At 59.7% G+C, this 25,028-nt stretch overlaps 1 protein-coding gene across 2 annotated transcripts in view; it reads left to right on the top strand.

Moving 5' to 3' along the window:
* The window catches only part of PMEPA1 (prostate transmembrane protein, androgen induced 1), a 49,875-nt gene extending 25,188 nt beyond the window's left edge, over nucleotides 1-24,687 (top strand). The window contains exons 2-4 of one of the 2 annotated variants that reach the window (XM_081289837.1): nucleotides 16,529-16,680; nucleotides 22,913-22,966; nucleotides 23,241-24,687. In XM_081289837.1, coding sequence (XP_081145963.1) covers nucleotides 16,529-16,680; nucleotides 22,913-22,966; nucleotides 23,241-23,762 — 728 coding nt within the window. In that variant the 3' untranslated portion in view covers nucleotides 23,763-24,687. Of the gene's footprint in view, nucleotides 1-16,528; nucleotides 16,681-22,912; nucleotides 22,967-23,234 lie in introns of both variants that reach the window. The other variant, XM_081289836.1, reaches the window with a different exon arrangement.
* Nucleotides 24,688-25,028: the final 341 nt, after the last annotated feature.

Genomic DNA, 25,028 nt, shown 5'->3' with positions numbered 1-25,028 from the left:
TGCCCTGGGACAAGGCGACACTGCAGCCTCAAGCTGTCTTCATGGGCTGGGACTTTCTCCCACACTCACCCACATACTGCAGCCGTGAGCTTGCACACCACCCCTTGCTGCCCAGGGTAGGGCTTCCTCTCTATCAGGATGAGGTCCATGCCGAGGTCAGGGTGTCTCAGGACCTCAGTCGGGTGACTGGTTTGGGGACAGGGTACATCCCAGTGGCAGTGATGGAGGCTGGGTTTGCTCATAACACCTGCAGCAGCACCGTTAGGGGACCCAGCACCCTGGAGGAGCCGCACCTGCCTGACACCTGCCTGGCTACACTCAGGGCGGACACTGCTAGTCAGTCACAGCGTGCTCTGTTGCTGGGCCCAGCCCCTAGCCCCTTCCCACCTGACTCCAGGCAGCAGGCTTGGTGTGGGAGGCTGTCTGCCTGTTCCTGGTAGCACCCAGGGCAATGTGTGCCCCAGACCCAGGGCGTCTGGCAGGCAGGACAGCCGTCGAGAATGGTGCACTTCCCCACCGTGAGGCCCCTCCCCACGCCACACAGGGCCATTTCGAGGGTAAAGACGGAGTGAAGGTACAGCTGTCCCTTGGTGCCCTCAGGACACTCAGGTCCCTTCTGTAGGACACTGTATGGGTACAGAACCCACGTGGTCCTCCTGAACCCTTGTGTCATCTCTGGGTGACTTAGAATACCTACTGCCAAGTGACGGCTGTGACAGTCGTTGTGCTGTATTGTGTAGGAAACGATGACCAGAAAAGAAGGACCGTCCGCGTTCAGCAAGGACGCAGCCTATTTTTTCAGTCTTTCTTACCTTACCTGGTTGGTGGGCCCGGAGGAGGTGGAACTCACAGCTGGGGAGGCTGGCTGTACTTGGTGTCCTAGAGGCCCCTGGACAGCCTGAAGTTTAAGGGCCCTCCCTGCAAGTCCAGCACAGCTTCCCCCTTCAGGAAGGTTGGGTCTCCCTTCCCTGTGGCCTCAGCCCCTGGGTTTCCACTCCCCCTCCTCCTAGAAGGGCCTGTGAGGGAGAGCTCACGTGCCCAAGAGACTGCTGCCCACACCTGCCCTCGCCCACGCATTTGCTTCACGAGCACTTAGGAGGCACCAGCAGGGTGCCTGGCTTGGGTGCTTTCTGGGTGACAGGGTACCTGCAGCTCCACCCTCAGGAACGAGAATCCGGGTTTACAGTCAGCAAGCCCCTTTGCCCAGCTTCTTTGAGGTCATGCTCGTAGACGAGGTGTTGGTCCCCTGCAGGCTCACTGTGTGTGATGTGAGTCCTCTGCCTCCTTCATGTTGGGGCCTAATGGGGGCCCACTCCCTGCCTGGCTGGCGTTTGCTGGACCGGCTGTGGGCCGGACACTATGCTTCAGATGTGACCTGCTGTCTCATTAACCCGGAGTTTCTCGGTACTGTTGACATTTGCGGTGGGGGGGGGGGGGTCCCTGGGCATTGCAGAACGTCCCTCAGCCCACAGATGCCTGTAGCACTCCCTCCCCGGGTTCTCCGATGTTGCCAGATGTCCCCAGGGGGCTACAGCACTCGGGAGGAACCACTGCCGTTCCTACCAGCTGCTTGAGGTGGCCACGTGGGTGCCTCGTCTCTTCATCTGTCCTATGTGACGATGACATGGCCGGTGGGGACTTGAGTGTGGGTGATGTGTAGCTCTTTGCAGCGAGGCTGAGCTGTGTCCCCCAAGCTCTCCCCTGAAGGGTGAGTGACAGATAAAGCCACCCTTACCATTTGCTTGTTCCCTGGGGCTTGTGGTGGGAGCCGGGGCCTGTGCTGAGTAGGAGTCCTGCCTCACGGTGTCGGGCAGGGTCCTGGCCAGTGTGGCTCTTCCCCAGATGTGGGTTCCAGTGTCGGTGTCCTGTACCCAGGGACTGGAGGACACAGGCTCCACTCTTCCCAGCTTTGCAGAGATTGCTGTGACTTTGGGAAACCCCCTGCCCCTCTCTGGTTTCTTCCTGTTCTCATCTGACCCATTTCGGGGACTCCCATCCCTTCAGTCTCAAGAGACTCGACATCTAAGAGGCTCGGCTTTTGCAGTGTTTTCCCCTGGGTCCTTCGTAGTCACAGTTGTCCCTGGGACCCAGCGCCACTCGATGCCGGGTGACCACAGCCAGTTTGAATATCAGCCTCTGGCATCTTCATGGACAACCTGAGGTGTCAACTTAAGGTAACTGAATGTTCCTCCAGTAAAGGAGTGACAGCCCCAGAGAGTGTCGGACCCCAGCAGGAACTGTAAACGCTGCAGCTCCTGCACCGGCCCCCCAGAGGTGGAGTTACATGTGAACCATCTTCAAACTCTCAACTCTGTGCTCATGGCCACCCCCGGGGAGTCCTAATGCAAGTTTGCCCAGCCCTGAAGCAGCCCTCCTCCAGGACCCTCTATAGATGCCTCAGAAGCATCCACTTTCTCCCTTGAATGTGACGGATGCTCCTGCCTCAGGGCCTTTGCACTTCAGACCCCAAGTCTGTCTAGGAGTATTTTTCTCTAGCTCTCCTCGTCTTTCAGGTTTTAGCTTAAAGGCCATCTCCTCAGAGAGGCCATCCCTGACTGCCCCATCTAAGGAAGTCCTCCCTCCCGGGCACTCGTCACAGACATCTCCAGCTGGGATCAGGCCTCCTGGGACAACAGAGGACCCTGCTCTTCAAAGATACCCATGGTGCTTGGAACCCTGCAGGCCTGACTCCAGGGCCTCAAGTGGCCCCTTGTGTGGAGTGTGCGGTGACCTCATCATGAGTTACACATCCACATTTTATAGGGGCGCTTTGCCTGGAGGTGCTAGGGTGATGGGGATTGTTGGAGCTCTCGACCGGGGCCTCGCTGCTCGCTGGCAGGGGTCCTTTCCTGTGGCAGTGCGCTGGCACTTTGATGCACCGTATGGAGCTATTTGTGCTAGGGATCACAGCCCTGCTTCCGGGGCCTGCGCTGGTGCTCTGACACAGCTGCTCTGGAGGTTTGCTGGCTTTGGGGGTGCAGGGATGGGCTGCGGGGGAAGCCTGCGGGGCCGCTCCCCGCCCTCAGAAAGGAGGCTGGGGACTTTGCTGCTTGCCCCGGGGCAGACACCAGGAGCCATTGCTCCAGGTTACTTAAAATCTTCCTTCCTCCTTTGGAAAATTTAAATGACATGTTTAGAATTTAATCTTCCAACCTGGGAGCCAGACTCGCAAGTTGCGAGATGACAGCCGAGCTGTGGTTTCGTTTGGCTGGCAGCAGCGCCAGGTGGCAGATGCTGCGGGGAGGGGAGGGGGCTGGGGCAGGGGAAGGGCTTCCGCTCGGCTCCCTCTCGCCCTTGCAGGGAGCCATGCCCCAAAGCTGGCCCCACGATGGCTGCAGGCTGCAGGCTGCCGTGCTGTCTTCCCCAGTGTGATCCTAGTGAGACCAAGGCCTGGGGACCTCCCAGACGTTCATTTTAAAAAAAGAAAAAAAAAATCCAACGACCTTGCTATTTGGGGATAGTTGCTGATGGGGGCAGTTGTAGGAAGTAGACCTGGAGATGGCATGTCCACGGGCCCAGCTTCCCAGCTGTCAAATCCCATGTAACGCAGCAGTCCAGAGCGAGCGGCTGGTTCGACCTTGTGAGCTTATGTGGATTGGTGTGTGTGTGTGTGTGTGTGTGTGTGTGTGTGTGCGCGCGCGCGGGTTTTGATCACATGTAGATTACACAGAGTCCCACCTGAGGACTCCTCCTTCCACTGTTCATGGCCACAGTACCTCCTTCACTCCCGACTGTTCTCTGTCTCTACAGTTGTCATTTCAAGAATGTCACATGAAGGGAATCACGCGGCTGACCTTTTGAGATTGCTTTTTTCACTCAGTATAATTATTTGAAGGTCTGTCCCTTTGCCGTGTGTCTCGCAGTTGTTCCTTTTCGGTGCTGAGTGGTATTCCTGGGTATGAGTGCACTGTGCCTGGCTTGGCCGCCACTCCTGCAGGGCGCCGGGGCTGCCCCCATTCCGGGCTCTGACAGCACAGCTGCATGAAGACTCCTGTACGCCTTCTCCTCCCGTGAACTTGAGCCTTGGCCTGCGGGCTTCAAGGCCCAGGAGTGTAGCTGCTGGGTCCTGTGGTAGCTGCATGTTGAGTTCTGAGAGACCCTGCGCTGGTGTTACCCCCTGCCCTCTGGCCTCTGGGGGAAGAGTCCTGGTGAAGGATGTGGACACAGATTCTGTCCTCCTTCAAATATTAGTCAAGGGCAGCTGTTGGGGAATGGCATGAGCTGCCAGGGACTGGGCAGGACGAGGAGCAAGCAGCATCCCCAGAAGTGTTCTTGCTGCTGAGGTCAAAGGAATGATGGACAGGCAAGCCAGCACCCACACAGCACAGGTCGCTTCTCATGGTGGCTGACTCAGTGCTTTCTATAAGCCAGCTGCTTTCTGGGCATTTTACAGGCATCACACAACAACCCCGTGAGGTTGGTTGTCTTTCAAACAAGAAAGCAGAAAAGAGCCACAGAGAATAATCCAAGCAAGCCCCTCCTGGCAGTGTCTGGCCATTGGGAAACACACAGAGCAAGAGTTGAGAGGACATTTGTGAAGAGCCACCTAAGGAGAGTGCTTTTGGCAGACAAAATGCCTGTGCAAAGGCCCTGGGGTAGGGACAGGGAAAAGGCCAGTGTGTCTGGAGTGTGGTGAACCAGGGAAGGAGATGGAAAGTGTGGCAGTGGGGTGGGGGCCTCCTGGTGGTCTAAGGTGAACGTGATGGGGCAGCTGAGACTCATGATGCTTTTGAACTTTCTGTGGCTGCTGGGTAGGGTACAGCCTGGGTCAGTGTGCACAGGAGGACATGGAAGTGAGTCTTCTACCCTTAAGGGATGACCCTCGAGTTCCCCCAAGCCTCGGCCGGCCTGCAGGGCTCCCATGTTGGTGGCCAGAAGTACGGGGCCGTCTCCCGCAGCTGGGCGCACCTCTGGGCAGTTCTCACGCTGCTCTGCCCTGAGAGCAGAGGGGTGACTACAGCAGGTACCCTTAGGAGCTTCTGCAGCCGGAGCCTGGGCGCTGACCGCCTGATCCGATGGGTTTCCTGGTTCTCGCCCTTTCTCTCTGCCCCCCTCTGTCCATGTTGATTGTTACCTGTAAACAGGTCACCTGCTCAGTGTCCGTCACTCCAGGTCACGAGATGCCGGGCTCGACACCTGTGCCACACCCGTGGTGCCTGATCCCCCCAGGTCTACACCATAGGGCCTCCTCGGGGCCTGGCCTCCTGGGCCCCAGCCCACGGCAGCCTCCCCTGAGCCTGGGTCTGTCTGCTTTGTCATCTAATGATGGTCTCCGTTTATTGTGCACTTCCTGGTGCCAGCTGGTGTCAGCAGCGAGCTGGTGCACAGGTGCTGTCCCAGGTGGTCCGTGGGCATCCCGAGAGGCTGATCCCTAAGGTGGAGGGCAGGGCCCAAGGTCTCAGACAACCAGGGACTGCATCTGCTCAAACCGAGACCTGGGCCACCCGCCTTTGTGGCTTTCTGTGTCGTGCCACGGAGCTCCAGGGAAAGGCCTCGGAGGCGGTGGCTCGGAGCCTCTGTCTTTCCCTCAGCCGGGAGTTGGTGCTTCTGAGATTCACTGTTTCAACAGGAAGTGGCCCAGACAGCTGCCGGCTGCTTCCCTGATGAGCACCACTGTGGGCAGGTGCTGGGGAGAGACTGGCAAAGGGGATGCTCTTCCTTGTCCCTGGGAACTCCCCATGCGGTGGCTTGGGTGGGTGCTCCTGTTGGCAGGAAGAGGAGGAGGTGGAGGCTGCTGTGGGGCAGCCAGTCCTGGGTTTTGAGGGCTGAAGAGGAGTCTGCCAGTTACAGACAGGACAGAAGGGCGCCTGGTGGAGCCGCTCGGCGAACGGGCCACCAGACACAGACCCACCCATCATGCTAAGTCGATCGTGAGTTACACATTTTCTTAGAAGTCACAGCAGATGTCCTGTGTGGTATTTACAAAATTAACCGCCACATGGGAGAGTTTAGAACTGCCAGGGAAATCCAGAGAAGGACGTGGCTGCCCAGGCTGGGCAGTTGGGAACGGGGCTCACAGCAGGAGAGCGAGCGTCCCAAGCAGATGGCCCGGCCTGTCACAGGGGCAGCGCTCGGGCAGCTGCAGCCGCTGGGAGCCAGGGTGCTGGCAGCTTCAGGCACGCAGGCTCGGGAGGAGCTGGGGATTGGAGGAGGGATGCCCCCCCCACCCCGCAGCGCTGCGGGGGGCCCAGCAGGTAGCCCTCGTGGATGACAGCTGAAGTCTGCTGCCCACGTCACACACCAGGCTGAGGGCCTCGCACCTGGTGTGTGCTCACCACCCTCGGCTCCCCCCCACGGCAGCACTTGGGGTGGGTGCTCGTGGGGTTCTGCTGCTCCAGATGAGGAAACTGAGGCACACAGAGGAAAATAATTCCCTGATGCCACGTTGGGCCCCTGGGAGGCCTGGGGTTCGGAGGCCGGCAGGCCACTTCCAGAGAGCCCCCTGCTCCTAGCGAGCACTGGGTGAATCCAGTCCCCGCCCAGACCCTGACCACCTCCTCCGCCCTCCCTGCTGTCTGACCCTGGCCATCCGTCCACCTCCCACCTCTGCCCGGGGCAAGACCAAGAATCGCTGGGCCCCTCTTGCTCTTGAAAGGCAGGGCCACCTCCAGGTCAGCGCCGAGACCCCTCCAGACGGTGCCCGTCGCAGGCTGACCCGGGGCCGCTCTCCAGCACGCGGCCGCATCAATGAGGCCCCTCGGGTTGAATGAGGCGCTATTGAGAGGCTGCTGAATGCCGCCCTTCCTGCCGCCTGTTCAGAGCGGCACTTTTTGTCCAAGAGGCTTGGAAACAGGCCCCCCCCCCCCACGTCCCTTCTCCCGGGTGCTGAAGTCCCGGCTCATGTCAGGAAACACCAGGCTCTTGAAAGTCAGTGATTGAGAGAAACATCTGCTGGTTTCCAAGGAGCGCGAGGACGGCGCTCGGAAACGCACCCGGGCGCACGTGCGGGGCTTTAGGGGCGTGTCAGGATTTTTAAAACTGAAATTACTGGTGCTCGTTGAAAAATGCACACAGCGTAGAAATACAGAAGAGGAGAGTCTCCCCCTTCCAAACGTAGCCATCTTCATTTTGATTTTTTTTTTCCTCTTTTTCCCTACAAAAATGGGTCCCTGTTATATTCTGTTCCAGTGTCATCGATGCTGCCCCGGGACAGTCACCAGTGACCGCTCATCATGAGACCCGTGGACTGGTGGTCCTCAGCCAGGAGTGACTGGCCCCCAAGGACATTTGTAGTGGCTGGGAACACTTCTGGCTGAAATGGGGAGGTGACCGTGTTTCCGGCGTCTGGTGGGTAGAAGTTAGGACCCTGCTGTGTCTGCTTCCTGGTCCCACTGTGTCCCATGAGGTGACCCTTCAGGGCTGGTCGGTGGCACTTAGGTGGTCTCTGGTTGTTGGCTTTGGAAGCACCCCTCGCCCTCAGGATGTCCTTGAGCGCCTGTCCTGGAGGTTCGGGGACCTTCTGTGCATTTTTCTGGTGAAATGATCCGAAGTTCAAGGTGCTGAGTTGAAAGGTGATGTGCATATTTATGACGGTACCACCGCAGTGGCCCCCCCATGTGCAGCCGACAGGACCCCTGGCAGCAGACCCGCTGACCCACCCACTCCCCATTTGTTCTCTGCGTGCCTCGATTAACAAAGCACATCTGGCCCATTTTAAGAAACTTTCTGTCACCCGGCAGCGTGTCCATCGACGGAAGCCACTCCCGCCGTGAATCCACTCCATCCTGCCAATAACTCTCCAGAGGCGATTGATATTTTGCTGACAGTGGGTGTTTAAAGATGTTCGATGTCGGTGACAATAGAAAAAAAATCCCATTAGTTCTTTCCATTTGGATAATAGCAAGAAAGATAAAAGGCGCGGCTTGGTCTTTCCTATGGAAGGAGCGTTTAATCAGGAGGGTCCGTGGTGGCGCCAGGGCCCCTGTGCTTTCCCAGGGTCCTGACTTCCCCACCCTGGTCCCCATGCCCGCTCAGACTCAGCATTCACTGTGGCCATGGCCACAGCCTCCAAGATGACCTTGGGATGCAGGGGCAAGGCCCATGGGTCACTCAGGGGAGAGGGGCTCTGTGAGCTTCTGCCCCCTGGGGTGAAGGGGGCAGCCTGCCCGCCCCTGGACCCTACCGACTAGCACGAGGTGCCCTCAGAGGCGAACACCCAGCAGGCCGTGTGGTCAGTTTGCTTTGGTTTCTTACACCCAGCTCTATTTATGCACCTGGGCTGCGGCTTCCCCAGGGCCCCCTGGGCTCCTGCCTCCTGGGGAGACCAGCGTGGAGCCCTCTCTGCCTGGCCCTCTTCTGGGCCCTGGCTGGGGAGACGCTGAGCTGAGGCAGGCCCCGCGGCCCTCCAGTGGAGCCCAGAGGGACAGAAGCCTCCACCTGGAGAGCCCAGCCCAGCAGGGAGGGGTGGGCACCCCATGTCCTGAGGTGGGGGCTAGGGTCGGGAATGTCAGGTATGGCCCCAGCTCCAAGCAGGGAGGGAGGGAGAGATAGGGTAGCAGCGTGCTGGGCGGTTGGCACAGGCTCAGAAGCAGAGAGAAAGGAGCCCAGGTTCAGTGCTGTGAAGCTGACGTGACCACACCCCCTGAACCTTCTGCCATCCCTATTTGCTCCACAGTAAAATGGAGGCCCAGAGAGGAGGCTTTCCTGCTGGAGAGGCCCAGTGTTAGGGAGAGGCCATTGTATACCTGCCACAGAGACCTGCACATGATCACATGGACCATGGCCCCCTCCAGGTAACTGGAGGGAAGTCCCTTGGGAGGAAATGAGACATGGTCAGGTGTCTGGATGTCACCTTGGGCTGCTCAGCCAGGAGCACATGGAGGGGTGGCCTCTCCCGCCCCGTGAGGGCACTCAGGAAGTGTTGCTAGGGCCAGCGGAGGCCACCTGACTTCTGGGGTTTGTGGGGAGCAGCTCGGTCTGGGGTGCTGGGTGGTTCTTACGTGGCATCCTTTGACCGCTGTGTGTCCGGGTAGAGGATGCAGCAGCGCTAGGTGCCAGGGGCCTGGGGTGGCAGCTTTGTGTGCACCTGCCCCCCCCAGCCTGGCAGACACAGATCACCCGTAAAAATAGGTGTTATTTTGAGATTTCAACATTATTTTTAAAAACGAGCATCTGGAAAAATTCTCAAACCGAATGGGCTCGTTCTCCTTGGTGATGTCCTGTCTGCACACACTGATCCACTGGCGCCGGCGCTCCCTGGGTCGTATCAGCCCTGCCAGGGACATTGACATGGCCTCCGTTGACGCTGGCCTCTGTGTGGGCCTCCAGGGGGTCTCCTCGATGCTCACCTTTGCCCAGGAGAAGAGATGTGCTCGTGCCTGGCACATCTGTCGTGTGCTCGCTTGGGGGAAGGCTGTGGTCTGGGTGCTTGGGAACAGACAGTAACTCTGAGTGCAGCCTGGAGAAGCGGGATGTGAACTGCTGGGTCATGTTCAGCTTGGAGGTGACTGCTACAGGGAAAAACAGACCACTGGAGAGGTGAGGTCCCTGGGGCGTGGGGAGGAGAGCGGCCCCTGGGCGGGGACTTTGGAGCAGAGACCAGAAGGCAATGAAGGGAACAAGCCGTGGGCGTGGGGAAGATCAGTCCTGGCCACCAGAGTAGCACCTGCAAGGGTCCTGAGGTGAGGTGTGCTTGGGCCCCCACAGAGCCAGCAGGTTAAGGAGGGGTCCCAGCAGAGGGTGGGGGTTGACTTGCCTGTCCGAGGCTCACACTTGAAGATTGGGGGTTGCCGTCTTCACCCCACAGAGGTGCTCTACAGGACAGGTGCCTGAACTACGGTGCCAGCAGAGGGGACACACCTTGGTGAGCTTCTCCTGCTGCTGCCCCGGTGTGTGTGAGGAGGGGGGACGAGCACAGGAACCAGGCCCAGGGCCTGGAGTTCACTCCCAGAATCCCCTGGAAGTGGACCAGTCACTCTTGCCCCGACCACAGGACGTGGACTGGGTCCCTCTGTTTCTCCCCAGGTGAGGACACTGAGTGCTTCGCCAGAGGCCACAGTGAGTGGCAGGGCTGGAGCTGGAGCCCAGGCTCCAACCAGAACCTCAGGTTCTACCCAGAACAGCAGAGCCAGGAGCCACAGCCCATGACCCACCTGGGTGGGACTCGACCCGCAGCTTCGGCTACCTCCCGGCACCGGGCAGGATCTTAGGGTCACCTGTCCAGAGGCCAGCCGCCCCGCTGCACCTGGGAGTCCTTCAAAACCAGGGCAGCCCATTTCTGAAACGGCCGGGCTCACCTCCTGCCTCCAGCCTTCAGAGGAAAAGCCGGGTTAACTCCCAAGAAATAAATGTGCCGTTGGGGGGTATTTGAACCGGCACCAAGAGTGTTCAGAAAGTTATTCCTTTGACATCTGGTTCAATTTTACTTGAAATGCGAGGCGGGGAGCTGGCTTCTTATTCAAATGCCAGGCGGCTGGGTGGGGAGGAGGGGCGTTAAATGAAGTGGCTGGAACCCCATCAGGCCCGGCTCTGCGGAATGACAATGAGGCCCGCCCTGCGGGTCTCATCCAGGCAGGCCTAACAAGATGAGATTTTCATAAATTTCAGACAGCGCCAATTCCTAATTCCTGGGTGTGTGGCCAGGAGGCCAGACAGGGCCCCCGTGCAGGGCCAGGAAGGGCGCCGCTGCCCTCCCCGGGGACAGATAAGGGGATAGGCGTGGGCGGTGTGGGGGGGTCCGTCTGGTCTGGAAACCCCCAGGGTTGGACTGGCAGGAGGGTGGACTCTGCCCAGCCCTCCAGCCCAGGAAGGACTGAGCTCCAGCTCATTGTCCCGAGGATGAGGAAAAGCCACACCCACGTGGGGGGCCCCAGGCCAGCCAGGTTCCTCACACACTTTAACAGGGTCTCCGCAGCCCGCATCATCTGCACCTGGGAAGTCCCCAGCAGGGACAGGGATGAGCTGAGGCTGCTTCTCGGGGAGCTCCAGTCTGCCACCCAGGTGGAGGCCAAAACCTCCAAGGGAAAAGAATGGCCTCAGCCTGGAGCTGAAATGTAAGGTCTCAGGGCCGCAGGGGCAGCCCCTGTGTGGGCCTCCAGGGGAAACCACCACGGGCCGCCCTCCCCCATGCTGGTGGCTCTCATAGGCCCCAATACTTCTAACCGGGTGGCATTGGACCTGTGCGAAGTCCGATCTAAAGCCACTGTATTCCGTGTTACACGGACGTGACGCCGTGGATCCTTCCTTTATCAAAACTGAGGCTCGGAGCTTGACAGCTGTATTGCAATTGGCTTTTTTAACCCAGTAACACCCCCAGCCGCGGCCACAGTGCAGGCGGAGCAGGGCGCAGCCGGCGGGGTGGACGCTGGCCCTGTCTGGCCTCCGAGCCACACACCCAGGAATTAGGAGCTGGCGCTGTCTGAAATTTATGAAAATCTGATCTGCCTGGCTCAGCCCCCACCAGCCACAGGGCTGTAGCCACACTGCAGGTTGGAGAAGCCAGAGGGGACGCGGTCCTCGCCACCAGGCCCGGTGTTTGTCATACAGGAAGTGAGAGGAACATCTGTGGGTACTTTCTCTGGTCCCTGGCAAGTGCCCCGAACTCCTGGTGCATGGTTCTGTCCTGACCCCCCAGGATTTTACTGTGCATCTGTAGGGCATTGGCCCGCCCCCACGGTCCCCTTGACGATGCTCCTGGCATTCAACTCCACCTGGCCTCCAGGCACCTTCATTACAAGCCCGTGGCTGGTGCCACCATCCTGCCCAGGATGCTGGCCCGGGGCAGTGGGTCTAGCCACAAAAGCTCGGGCCTTGGGTGGGAGCTCGGCTGTGTGGTCTCTGACCAGCTGCCCACCCCTCACTCAGAGTCTGTCTGTCTCCTCTGTGGAGCAGGGTGGGCACATTGGTACCCGCCTCCCGGAGTGAAGTTTCGAGTCAGCGAGACACTGTGAGCAGGGCCGGGCACCGTGCCTGCCCCTGGCCAGTCTTGGCACTTGGTGAGTCCTCTCGCATGCCAGCCCAGCCAGGAAGGAGCCAGAGGGGGCACCTACCCCGCAGCCTCTGCAGGGGAGCACCAAAGGGAGGGCAGGCCGCGCCGGCGAGGCCTGTGAACTTAGAGCCACTCACGAGGGAAGAGGGTGCCAAGTGAGAGGGACCTCACTGTGCCATAGGAGACGGGCTTGGTCACTCCTGAGGGATGGCCATGGGCACCACCACCCCCAGCGGAGACTTACAGAGGGGAGTAGCAGGAGCCGCTCCATGTCCCCATGATGAGGACAGGTGTGACACTGGACTCCGTGAGGGAAATGCTGGTTTTCTCCCAGGGCCCTGTCCCTTGGCACCCCTGAGACCCTGAGCTCAAACTCTCGGCCCTGGGGACAGAGGCCAGGCAGAGGCTTTGGCTCTGCAGCTCAGCACACTTGTTGAGTGTCAGCAGGGGGTGTCAGCAGGGACAAGGGATGCTTTTGTCCCTAAAAGGGTGTTTGTAACAGACAGAGTGGGACTCTCTTTCTGCCCTGTTCTGAGCTCTTGCTTCCGTTGTCTCGTCCCTGCACATAGCAGGCGGGGGGCTTGGCTCACAGGGGTAGATGTGCCCTGGGTCACAGGGCTCAGCAGGCACACGTAAGGGGACAGGGCAGCACTGGTCAGACTGCACCTCGAGGTGTCATTGGGACCCGGGGCTGGCAGATGCGTTGGGAGAATAAGACCCCAGCCCTGTTGTTCCTAGCTGTGTGACCTAGGGCACCCTGTCCCCAAGCTTCCTGTGTTTACCTGAGAATGCTCATGGTGAGTGGTGTCAGTGAATTTGGACTGTGGATAGCACCGCCTACCGTCCTGCCTCATCCCTCTTATCTGTGACCAATGGCCATGAGTCCTGTAGTCACAGCTCAGTGACAGCCTTGGTCTGAAGGGAGTGGTAGGACCCACCCATGGTTGTCACAAAGTGGGCATTGACTTAGGACGTCTGTGCTTCACATCCAGGTAAAGGGGTGCAGGCTGTCATATTAGGGAAACTGAGGCAGGATCAAGTGGTTCCATATGTGACATTAGTAGCTGAGTGACATGCAGCCTAGGTATCTGGTTTTGGCTTGAAACTCTTGAATGACTGCCGGGTCTCAAGGGCGAGTGTGACACAGGTGGCCTTTAGGTTCTTTGGAGGGTTCAAGGATGTGGCCACACCTGGACCTGCCCCCATGTGGTTCCCACTCCTTTGCCAGGGCCATGAGGCAGCTGCCCAGCTCTCCAGCCTCCCAGCCCCGTCCTCCCAGGCCGGCCTCCCTGTGTCTTGTGAAACAAACGAAGGGCTCAGAGGACTTCTGGGTGTCGTGGTGGAGGGATGTGCGCCTCCTCGTGCCGCCCTGGAGGCGGGGGAATGCTTCTCTTCCCTCGTAGACCTCTGCTGAGCAATTAGAGAGCGGTTCAGACTGGTGGAGAAAGGGGCTCCTTCTGCACTCTGTGGCCTGCCGTGGGCACAGGCACGAGCCCTGGAGGCAGCGAGGTCCAACTCGGGGTGTTGGCAGGGAGCAGGCAGATTAAGACAGGGTGTGGTCCGTGCCGGCCGTGTGGGGCCAGGGCCAGGGGCCAGCACCAGACCGTGTGGGTGGACACCCACAGCTCCTTTTGTTTGATGCCAAACAGGAACATAGTTGAGGCCAGGGACTGTGGAAACGGAGGGCATCCAGCCTCCAATTGGTGGCCTCGACCAGCGGGTGCTTGCCACATGGTGCACTTCCTGAGGTGGCTCCAGTGCCTGAAGGTGAGGCAGGTGTCTCCCAGGTGTGCAAGTGCAGCAGAGGGGTGGGGGCTGCAGCCCCCCAGCCCACAGCCAAGGGTTGACTTAGTGAACCCAGCCGAGGGCCCTACACTGCTGGAGTGGGATCTGGGTCTGAGGCTGACCTGCCTCCATGCTCACCGTGTGGGAGAGCGGGTTCAGCCAGACTTGGAGGAGAGTTGGGGCCCCGTCCTGTACCCATGACACCTCCACGTCAGTGTCTGCCCGGGTGTCCTGCCTCCAGCCTCTGCCAGGAACCCTCCTCTATCCCCTGGGCCTCTCCCTGTGACTTCCACGCCAGGGGGGCTGCTTGCTTGGTCCCACCTTCCAGGAAGTCTCCCTCCACCTTCCTGGGATGCTCCTTTCTGTTTCCAGAGCATCTCCGCGGGCTGCTGGGGGGATCCCTGTGTGCCAAACGTGTCCTGCACACAGCTCTGCCTCACCTGCGGCTCCCCTACCCTCTGCCTCAGCTGCCACACTGACCCTGGTCCCTGCGCCAGCCTCAGGAATTCCCGTGACCCTCTCTCCCCTCTGGGCCTGGATCCGGGCTGTCAGCTTGCAGATGTAGCCCGGTGGCTGGTCAGTTTCTCTTTTTGGATAACTGTCCCCTCTGCCGCCCTTATGTGAGTTTTCTGGGTGTGTGCCCTAATGGGGTCAGTGGCCCAGGGACCCAGTAGCCACGTTGTGCTTGTTTCTGGGAGTGGTCTGCCACTCTGGACAGGTGCCCATTTTGTCCACCCCACCAGGCCTACATGGGTCTTGGTCCATGTGCTGCCACCCACTGCCCCCTGGGCCCCAGACCACCCCAGGAGAGGGCAGCAGCCCAATCTGGGTCCCACAGCTTCAAGGGCCTGGGACAGGAACAAAGCAGGCCACACCACCCTCCCTCCAGGCCCAACGTGGGCAGAGGCCTGGAGACAACGGAGGGGGTGTCCCTGGCCGGGGTGAAGAGTGCATGGGCTTCAGGGGCACTGCAGGTCCTTCTGGGGTGTGGGTGTTGCACAGAGCAGACCCTGTGTGTCCCTGAATGCACGGCTTTGTCCTGGACCTAGCAGACCAGCCCGCGCTCTGCAGAATCAGGTCAGGATGCCCAGGCTCTGGACACGCCTCGCCTAGGGAGATGGGCAGGGTGACCACAGTGACCAGCCCAGCCCAGCCTCTGCCCTCCCTGTGGAACCCAGGCAGCCCGGAAGCTTCCCACCAGGAGGAGCCCCGCCTCCTCAGGGTCTGCTCTGCTCACCTAAGCCCTTGGTACTGCGTTCCCTCGCCTGGGTCCTCCAGGGTCAGATGGGGCAGTATCTAGCCAGGAGCCGCGGCCAAGCTCTGGTGGGAGGGCCCGCCAGCTCTGGGCTCTTGGACTTGGGGATCCCACCCCGCACCTCTGCGTCTGCAGGGGCATCGCCCTTGGGGCCTGACCAGCCCTCAGTCCTCACCGTGCAGGTCTGGCGGGGCCAGCTGAACCTGGATGGAGAGCTGGGGTGTCCCCCGACCAGGGGGGTGACAGAAGCACTGGTGTTTAGGACGTGCCCTGCACGGGGCTCGAGGGGCTATTCTTTGGCTGGGGTAGTGTGGCTGCCCAGTGGGATCCTTGGCCCACTCCAGACACCATCTGACTCCCAGCTGTGATATCATAAGTGTCTCCAGACACTGTTCTGTGTCCCTTGGGGACACTTACCCCAGTCAGAGGCACTTCCTTGATGGCATGATGGAACCAGGGAGCGGTGGTGCACGTGTGTGATGTGGCAAGAGAAAGCAGTGTTCTGACGACCTTGAGGGACACGGTGGCGGGAGGTCAGGGCTCAGGAAGTGGTCTTGGGGAGAAGCTTCTCTGACTTGTCCCCTAGAGGGGGATGCTCTTGCCTGAAGCTCTAGGGAAGCCGGGGCTGGTGGCAGGAGAGTCCCCACGGGGTCGGTGGTGACGTTCAGTCCCCTGCGTCCCATTGCCCGTCTCGGGAGCAGAGCTGAGGCAGTGCCTTGTGTTGCACATGTGGCCCGGAGGGCTAACTGCTGCGACTGCCGGACAGCACCGGAACCTTCTCCCGCCAGGTCTGGGGGAGGCATATTCCTGCGCCGCAGGCCTCCTGGGCCAGCTGCTGCCACTCTGCCAGTGTCACTTCCCAGGCACCCGGCATCCTGCCCGTTGCTGGGGGCTCTGCTGGCACCAACTGCAGCCAGCTGCCAAGGCCCCAGACCCGCCTGAGTCAGCAGAAGCTGCCCGGCTTGGGCAGGATCAAAATAACCTCCTTCCTTTTCCAGGACTTGAGGGTTTTTCCGCCCTCCAGGGGAAAACACGCCCCCTGCCAAAAAAAAATCTAAAAAATGAGAATTGTAACATCTGAGCCATCTGGAAGGTGTTTTCTGAGGCCTCTTGGTCAGGAGGGGGTGCTCACAGCCCTGGCCTGTTCATCTGTGTGTGTCGGGGCGTGTATGGGGGTGTGAGGACATGGGGTGAGCTCTCGTGTGAGCACGCCCGTCTCTCTGTTCCGCCTGTTTCTCCCACACCCAGTCCCAGGTTCCCCGTAGAGGTGAAGGGGCCCCACCTTTTGCTACAGGTGGCTGAGAACCCAGGGCAGTGAGTCCTTCCCTAAATGCGCCCCCCCCCCCCCCGCCATTGCCGCTTGGGGTCAGGTCCTGCACACGGGTCTCACCACAGCCCTGGGCACAGGCTTTGAGCTGCATCCCAGGCACACAGGACAGGGTGTCTCGAGATCCCACCGTCCTGAGTCTTCCGGCCTTCCCAGGCCACAGGGGCTGTGGGCATGCAGGGCCCTGCGCCGGCAGCCTGGGTGGCCTGGGCTCACGTGTCCCTTGTCCCCACAGCGGAGCTGGAGTTCGTCCAGATCCTCATCATCGTGGTGGTGATGATGGTGATGGTGGTGGTGATCACCTGTCTGCTGAGCCACTACAGACTGTCGGCGCGCTCCTTCATCAGCCGGCACAGCCAGGGCAGGCGGAGAGAGGACGGGCTCTCGGTAAGTGTAGCCTCGTCGGCATCCCAGGCCCCCTTGGCAGTAGGAGGCCCTGGTGAAATGCCCTCTGTGTCCCCACCATGGTGCTGGAAGGAACCGAACTTCAGGGACAGAGGACAGGGCTTGGTCCCCTCCTGGCCTCTGCTCCCTCCTGTTTACAGGAGTGAAGACACCTGCCTGGGCACAGCCCTGAGTGCCGAGGGCCTGGGAGACATGGGGAGCAGGTGGAGGCAGGCCTGGGAGCCCCCCTTGCTTCTTGAGCCTCTGCCATGTGCCACAGGTGGGACGTTGCAAGGGCCAGGGTGGGAGCAGTGCCATGAGGTCCATCTTCCCGTCTGTCCCCACTGTGGTCCAGGACAGGCCTGCAGGGGGAGCCAAGAGCAGGAGGCCACTGGGGCAGGTGATGGCAGGACAGGTGTTCGAGGGACATTCAGAGACCAGAAGGGACAAGCAGCTGGCATTTGACTCTGCCCAACAGGGTTGGGTGGCAGGAAAGGTGGCTGCAGTCCTACAGCCATGACCCAGACTGAAGGGATGGGTCACAGGCCAGTTCCTGCCAGCGTGTGGTCACAGTGCCCTGGGGAGGCAAAAGGACCCTGGGATAGACCCTTCTGGAGCCTGAGTCTCAGCCCAGCTTCACCAGTCCCAGCTGGGCACTTTGGCCAGTTCCTGATGCAGAAAACGGGGCCCTGGCTCCCTTGGTGTGAAAAGGGTCACGACGCCCACCCCCAGGACGCAGGTCTTCCCCACCCCCAGGACGCAGGTCTTGGCACAAAGTGAGGTCTCTGTCCTTAGTGGCTGGAAAGCACTTTACCCATTCAGTCCCTCAGCCGACGACCTGTACCCAGTGTGCGCTGTGTACCTGGAGTCCCCCTGGCCTGGAGGAGAGCACGGGGGCCAGTGTCCCGCAGCTGCTGCTGGTGGCCACGCACCAAGACAGGGAACTCTCAAGCTCTTCGGAACCAAGGTGGCCATACTGGGAATCCCAGGGCAAGCCAGTCTACGGCCAGGTTGCTGGGGACAAAGGGGGATTGTGGGGGCGGGAGAAAGACAGCACGGTCCCTCCGCACCCTCAGACTGAACCAGCCTCAGATCAGAGATAGCACGGGAAGAGTGTGTCTGTCCTGGACACAGCCGGTGGCTTTCCCTCTGACAGCCCCTGCAGCTGAGCAACCACTTGCTCAGTTGTTGATTAGGCCACCTGGAGGTGACATGGGGAAGGTGTGGGGGGTCCAGGCCAGTGCCACGCCATCCTCGGTGCCCAGGGGTACTCGGGGCCAACTGCGCTGCGCAGGAGAGCGCTGGCTCTTCGTCATCATCCTCTCTCAGACGCTGGAGCTGTGAGCACCACTGGGCCTTCTGAAAACCCCGGCAGTGTCCCCTTCGGACTCGAAGCCTCGCCTGAGGGGGGAGCCCCCAGAGTAGGAGCACCCAGCTCCCTGGGGTCTGTCCTGCTGTGGGGGTGCTTTAGCAGGGGCAGGCTTGTGCAGCGTGTGCCTGGGACACAGAACTGAACACCGTGGGTGGGAAGCAGCTGTCTGAAAGGCAGGCTGGAAGTGACAGGGAGGAAGCAGCATGTGACAGTTCCAGGGCAGTGGCCTGTCCCCAAGCTGGTGCTCGCAGGTGCCTGGAGGGTGGTGACAGTCTAGGCAGTGGTGGGCAGGGCTCCCCAGTTCCCAGGGACTCCTGGGGCTGGCAGTGGCACCCAGAGTCTGGGCTGAGCCAAGTTGGTGTTGGCCGAGGCCCAAGCCAGCAGGTGTGGACATCTCTGCTCACGTCAGGCCCAGCCTCAGTGCGTCACCAGGTTGTCAGGGCAAGAGCAGTGGCTCTGGCACTTCTGACGGGGACACCGGGCACCCCGGGGCCCAGCGTAAGTCAGGAGGCCGACCGAGTCTTCTCTGAACCTGCCGCCTCCGCCGCCCGGGGCTCTTGGTGTTTATTTGCTGTTGTCACCCCAGCAACGGCAGCTGCTGTCTGTGGAGCTGTGGAGACCTGGAGCTCACCCTGCTATGCAGAGGAGAAATGGAGGCTCAGAGAGGTGGAACACTTGCCCCGGGCCACACAGCCTGTCCGTGGCTGTGTGAAGAGCCCTGGCCCCTTGGAGAGGATGGAGTTAGCTGAGCTGTGTGGGAGGAGCAGCACCGAGGCTCTGGGTGTGGGGACTTGGATGTCATCATCAGGAGGCACTCAGCCCTGCAGCGGCACCTGGGGCTTGCTGGAGGGACAGCAGGATCCTGGCCATTGCTTCCCAGACACCTGGGCTAGGAGTCTCCCCAGGGAACCTCATGGGGTAAACAGGAGCCCGTTCAGCCTGCAGCAGGAGGCGGCACCTCCCCTGGGGACCCCCTGCCAGACAGGGCGCGTCTGAGGAGTCTCTGGGCCCTTGACCTCCAGGGAGCCCTGAACCTGCCTGGGGCTGGGCCTGCCTCTCCCCTGCCCACCCTGACCTAGTCCCTGGCATAGCTTCTGGCCATGGTCCCTTTTCAGGTGACGCGGGAGTCCCCTCCTACCAGCAGCTCTCCTCGCCTTACTGCCTTATGAACAGGTCATCTCTGCTGTCCCAGGATTTGAGGGCCACCCCCTCTTGCTGTCCTTTGGCTGTTTCCTCACGTGTCACACAGGGCAAGACAAGTGGTCAGGGTGAGGCTGGAGTGCAGGCCGCACCTGGCCGGGGAAGCCAGGACAGACGCATCGCTGGATACAGTGACATCCAGCCACAGTGACACAGACCTGGGTCAGAAGGGCTTGTCCAGCTGGATAAGAAAGTTCTTAGGCAGCTTTTTCACCTCCTGACGAGAACGACATTAGAGGAGGAAAACCTTATTTGGGGCCCACGGCTTCACAGGTCTCCATCCATAGACAGCCGACGCCATTCCCTGGGGCTCTCGGGACCCAGTCACCCCACCTCCGAACTTTCTTGCCTTGACTCTGGTGAGCTCTGGGGGGACTCCTCCCACCTGCACCATAACAGGAGGGGATTTACCCATAAAGGCAGTCAAGGTCTCACCTGGAAACAGGTGTCACCGAGTGGAGACCTGTCGGGGAGGAGGAGCCCTCCTGCCTGTTTCTGAGCATCCCCGAGCCTTGCCCTCGGGCGCCAGTTGGGCAGGTGGGCCCTGCTCTGGGTCTCCTTTCCTGCTCTTGTTCAGTCTTCATCCCCCCCTCGAGCAGCCAGGCCCGCCCAGCCGAGGTCCCTGCGGAAAACCTGTGCAGAAGGCCATCTCAGACCCAGAGCTCAGCCAGGGCCTGGGATGGAGCCACCCTTTGTCCTCTTTGTCCCCCAATCAAGCCACAGCCTGATCTGCTCTCTATGGGGGCCTGCCTGCCAAGGGCCAGTTTCCCAGGGGCAGGGGCAGGGTGCAGCCAGGCGGGGTGGCAAGCAGCCAGCCGGGAGAGGGAGCCAGGCCCCGGGAGGCCGCCGTCCCAGAGCCAGGCCCTGTGCTGGCCAGAGGCATCTTCTTTCAGTCTGTAACAGCCCCCGCTGCGCACCTGCCAGATGTTTGGCCTGCAGAGTTTCAAGGGTGGCCATCTCACCCACGCGAGGGAGAGACTGTTACTGGAGAGGTGTCAGAAGCGCTCCCCCTGACCATGTGGTACTGAGGGCTCCTGGGAGTCTGCCGAGCAGCCTGTGGCTCTCAGTCTGGAACTGAAGGCAGGTGGGGGTCATCAGGATCCTAAACTGGCCCTGAGGGCCAACCGCCTGCTTGGTTTTTTGGATTTTTCGTGGTGATGGTTTTGTTTTGGGGGCTTCTTGTGGGTTTTTTTGGTAGTGGGGATGGAACCCCGAGGTGCTTACGACTGAACCACATCCCCAGCCATTTTTATTTCTTATTTTGAGACAGGGTCTTGCTAAGTGGTTTAGGGCCTTGCTGGGTTGCTGAGGCTGGCCCCGAACTTGCCACCCCCCATGTTTGGCACGTGTTTGGCACCAGCAGAAGAGCTGAGTGGTGACAGACCAGCAGGCCCATAAAGCAGAAAACCTCTTCCTCTAGCTCTTTGCAGAAGTGATTGGCGGGTCCCCTGTCTGATGGGGCTAGATGGGGCAGCTGTGGGCAGCCTGGATGTGTCCATTTACAGAGAGTGTTTGGGGAGCAGAGCACACAGGAGCCACAGGTGTTGGGGAGGAGGGGCAAGAGGAGACTGCAGGGGAGCAGATGGGAGGGGAAAGCAATTCTGTAGGGGAGCCGCTGGGGCCTGTCAGCGGCTGGGCTTGGGGTGGTCAGTGGGAGCTGCAAGAGTAGCTCCCCCCCTCCTGCTTCCCACCGCTGACTGCCAGAAACCATCAGGGATGAGGTTCCAGAGAATTCTGAAACTTGTGTCTCTTCTGTACCCGAGGTCACACTTGGACCTGGTTCTACCCAGCAGCTTATGCACTCAGATGGTAACCTGAGCACCTGCTGTATACCATCTGGATGCTGGGCACTGGGGACAGGCAGTTATGGGCCTGGTGGTGCTAAAGGCGAATGGGGAGAGGGCTTGTGTGGCAAGTGCTGACACCGGCCTGCTATAGCGACAGGAAGACCTGCTGGGGAGCCACTTAGGGTACAGCAGGGCTCTGCAGGGGTGTGGGGTATGGAGTGTGGGTCCCAGGGAGGAGGTGGAAATTTGGAGGCAGCAGGAAGCCCAAGGTTTTCAGCAGAGAGGTGGTGGGTAGAGGTGGGTTGAAGGAGGTGACCCCAGCTTCTGTGAGTAGGAAGGGCCCTGGGAGTGGGGGAGTAGGAAGGGTCCTGGGGGTGGGGGAGTAGGAAAGGCCCCGGGAGTGGGGGAGTAGGAAGGGCCCTGGGGATGGGGGAGTAGGAAGGAGGCAGAGCCCAAGCAGCAGCCCATCTGCAGATCTTCAGGGACCTCACAGACCAGAGCACCTACAGCCTCTGGGCCTCTGGGAGCTGTTAGACAGGCGTCAGCCCGCCCAGCCCCCGGGGTGGAGTCTGCATTGTACTAGGTCTCAATTGGCTTGTCTTTGGGGTCCAGTCTGGAGGTTCTGGTTTAGGTCTTCCCTGTCTCCCAGATGCCAGGGACGGGGCTGGGGGGACACAACACTCTCCGTATATTGGAGGAGGAATCGGGAGGTGGGTGAGATGAGTATGGCCAAGGAGGAGGGTCAGGCATGGCCTGGGGTCTGCCTTGTGCAGCCTGCAGGTGCCGTCCATGTGCTAGATCACAGGCCAGGATGAGACCTGACCTCTGGTTAAGTGCATTCCTGCAGGGACAGTTGTGACAGCCAGCGCCCCCAGTGGCCTACAGGAGATTGCGGCCTTCTGTCCCCCCCCCCCCCCCCAGGCTGCCGGTGAGGCAGGTGAGGGACCTACAGGAATCATGTCTCCAGCAAACCTGAGGCCATACAGGAGCTCATGATCTTGGTTGCGACGTCGGTTCTTGGTGTAGATGTTTGCCCAAACTTAGCTAATTGTGTGCTTTGACTATACAAGTTGACTGCACATGAGTCACATCTCTGTGAAGCCCCTCAGTGCCATCTGGGGCAACTTACACAAACTGCTCCTGGCAGTTCCACTTTCCGGAGAGGAGCTGCTGCTGGCCCAGAATCCCAAAGCAGGGGACGGAAGCTTCTGGGCCCAGCACTTGGCACCATGTCTACATGGTGGATGATGATGTTGAAACCTGTGGAGACACTGGAACTGGTAGTCAAAGGAGTTGGGCACACAGTGGGCAACCAGTACAAAGACCCTGTGGTGTGTCCAGTGTGTTATGGCATGGCAAACCTGTCTGTGTGTCTCCAGGGAGTGCGGTGGTGGCACCCAGCACTTCTGCACACTCCTGGAGAGCACACAGGCTCCAGTGGCTTTTATGTGCAACTTGTTAAATTCTTTAGCAACTCCACACGGCAAGTATTATAATTATCCTCATTTCCAGACACACAAAGTGTGGCCTGGAAGTTAAGTACTTTTCTAAGGCCCCACAGTGAGCGAGTGGGCCGGAGGGGAGGAGGCAGGAAGGCATAGCACCCTGGGCTTCTTTCTGAGCCATTAAGGATTTATTTTAAGGTCTGCAGAGCTGCAGGGGAAAGGGACCAGTCAGATGTATATTCTGGAATTTTGAAAAGCAGGAGATTGACAGGGACAGCAGTGTGAGCTGAGAGGGGTGGGTGAGGAGTCCACTGTGGCTGTGTCCTCCAGAAATCTCCAGGGTGGAGGCTGTCGGGCTCACCCTCTGGTTCCAGAGCCAGCCGGTGGGCCCTCCAGCCTCTGACTCTGCCTGTCCATCTCTGCCCCTGCAGGAAGGATGCCTCTGGCCCTCGGAGAGCACGGTGTCCAGCGGCGGAATCCCAGAGGTGAGTCCCAGCCGCTGCCTCCCCTCCGACACCCCTAGCACTCCAGCCTCCCCCGCTGCCACAGAAAGGGTGTCACTGCATAAGGCCCATCCCTGGGCCCTGCTCTATAGATTGCCCCTGGGTGGCCGGGACCCCTACCCCAGGGAGAGCCTTTTCCCACGTGAGGTGGCGCAGCCCTGGTGCTGCCCACAGGCGAGGCCGGTGGACCCCAGCGGAGACCCCACCCCGACCTGCTCCCCCCGCCCCTGACCCGTCGCCCGCCCCACAGCCGCAGGTCTACGCCCCTCCTCGGCCCTCGGACCGCCTGGCTGTGCCGCCCTTCGCCCAGCGGGACCGCTTCCACCGCTTCCAGCCCACCTACCCCTACCTGCAGCACGAGATCGACCTGCCCCCCACCATCTCGCTGTCTGACGGGGAGGAGCCCCCGCCCTACCAGGGCCCCTGCACCCTCCAGCTGCGGGACCCCGAGCAGCAGCTGGAGCTCAACCGAGAGTCAGTGCGCGCGCCCCCCAACAGAACCATCTTCGACAGTGACCTGATGGACAGCGCCATGCTGGGCGGCCCCTGTCCCCCTAGCAGTAACTCGGGCATCAGCGCCACGTGCTACGGCAGCGGCGGGCGCATGGAGGGGCCGCCCCCGACCTACAGCGAGGTCATCGGTCACTACCCGGGGTCCTCCTACCAGCACCAGCAGAGCACCGGGCCGACCTCCCTGCTGGAGGGGACCCGGCTCCAGCACCCGCACCTCGCCCCGCTGGAGAGCAAAGAGGATAAACAGAAAGGACACCCCCTCTAGGAGCCGGGGGCCAGGCCGGGGCAGCGTGGCTTAAGGCAAAACACTCGGCACTTCCTAAAGGAGAAGAGAGGAGGGCAGGGTGACACACACCCTCCGTGTATAAATATTTACATGTTATGTCTGGTCTGAATGCACAAGCTCAGAAAGCTTGCAAAAACAAAACAAAACAAAACAAAAAAAAAAAAGTTTCTTTGTTGAGCTGTCTTGAAGGCAAAAGAGAAAAAAAAAATCCTGCAGTAGTCTTTTGTTCCCAGTTGAGCTGCGTGGTGAATGCTTAATTTTCTTTTGTTTATGATGATTTCACTTAACTTTAAAGACATATTTGCACAAAACCTTTGTTTAAAGATCTGCAATATTATATATATAAATATATATAAAATAAGAGAAACTGTATGTGCGAGGGCAGGAGTATTTTTGTATTAGAAGAGGCCTATTGAAAAAGTTGTTTTCTGAACTAGAAGAGGAAAAAAAATGGCAATTTTTGATGCCAACTCAGAAAGTGTGTATTACCTTGTAAAGAAAAAAAAAACCTACAAAGCAGGGGCTTAGAGTTATTTATATAAATGTTGAGATTTTGCACTATTTTTTAATATAAATATGTCAGTGCTTGTTTGATGGAAACTTCTATCATGTTTGTTGAGACTTGGAGGAAGACAGGTCAGAGCTTCAGAGTGGACCTCAGGCAGAGGGGTGCCCTGGGGTCTGGAGAGGCCCACCAGGGCTTCTGCAGCGCACATGCTTCTGTCTCGATAGGTTGTTGCCACGTTATACATTCCCTACCGAAGGGGACACATTTCTTCCTTCTGGGCCAGAATAGCCTTTGGATGGCAGGCGAATCAGGACAGTTCCCCCGGAGGCGCCAGGTTCCAGCTGGTGGATTTCGCCTTTCCCAAAATGAAAATAAACTGCTAACGAAGGAATTTTAGTTTTTCTTCCTCTTTTTTAAACTGCAAAGGTCCCATGGGAAGGGCAGGGTGCTGCTGGCAAGCTGGGGCCGCCCGCTGTGCGTGCTGCTAGGGATGCTCTCTAGGGGCTCTACCCGGCTTGCTCCTGCAGAGTGCTTTGGTGATTCAGCTGGCCCCAGCGTTTGCAGGCCAAGGTCAGTGCCAAGGTCAGTGCAGTGCACTGACTCCTAGGAAAGGCCTCAAGCGTGGCATTTGGCGTCCTCCCCATGGGCTCTGATTCACGTATCAATTTTGACCTAAGGGGCCAATAAACAGACCACCTGAGGTGACAGGTGACAGCCAGGTGTCTCCCTGGCATAAA

This window comes from Spermophilus citellus (genome assembly GCF_964194105.1).
Source record: "Spermophilus citellus genome assembly, chromosome: 4".
Taxonomy (NCBI): Eukaryota; Metazoa; Chordata; class Mammalia; order Rodentia; family Sciuridae; genus Spermophilus; species Spermophilus citellus.
This window is presented reverse-complemented; position numbering and strand designations above follow the sequence as displayed.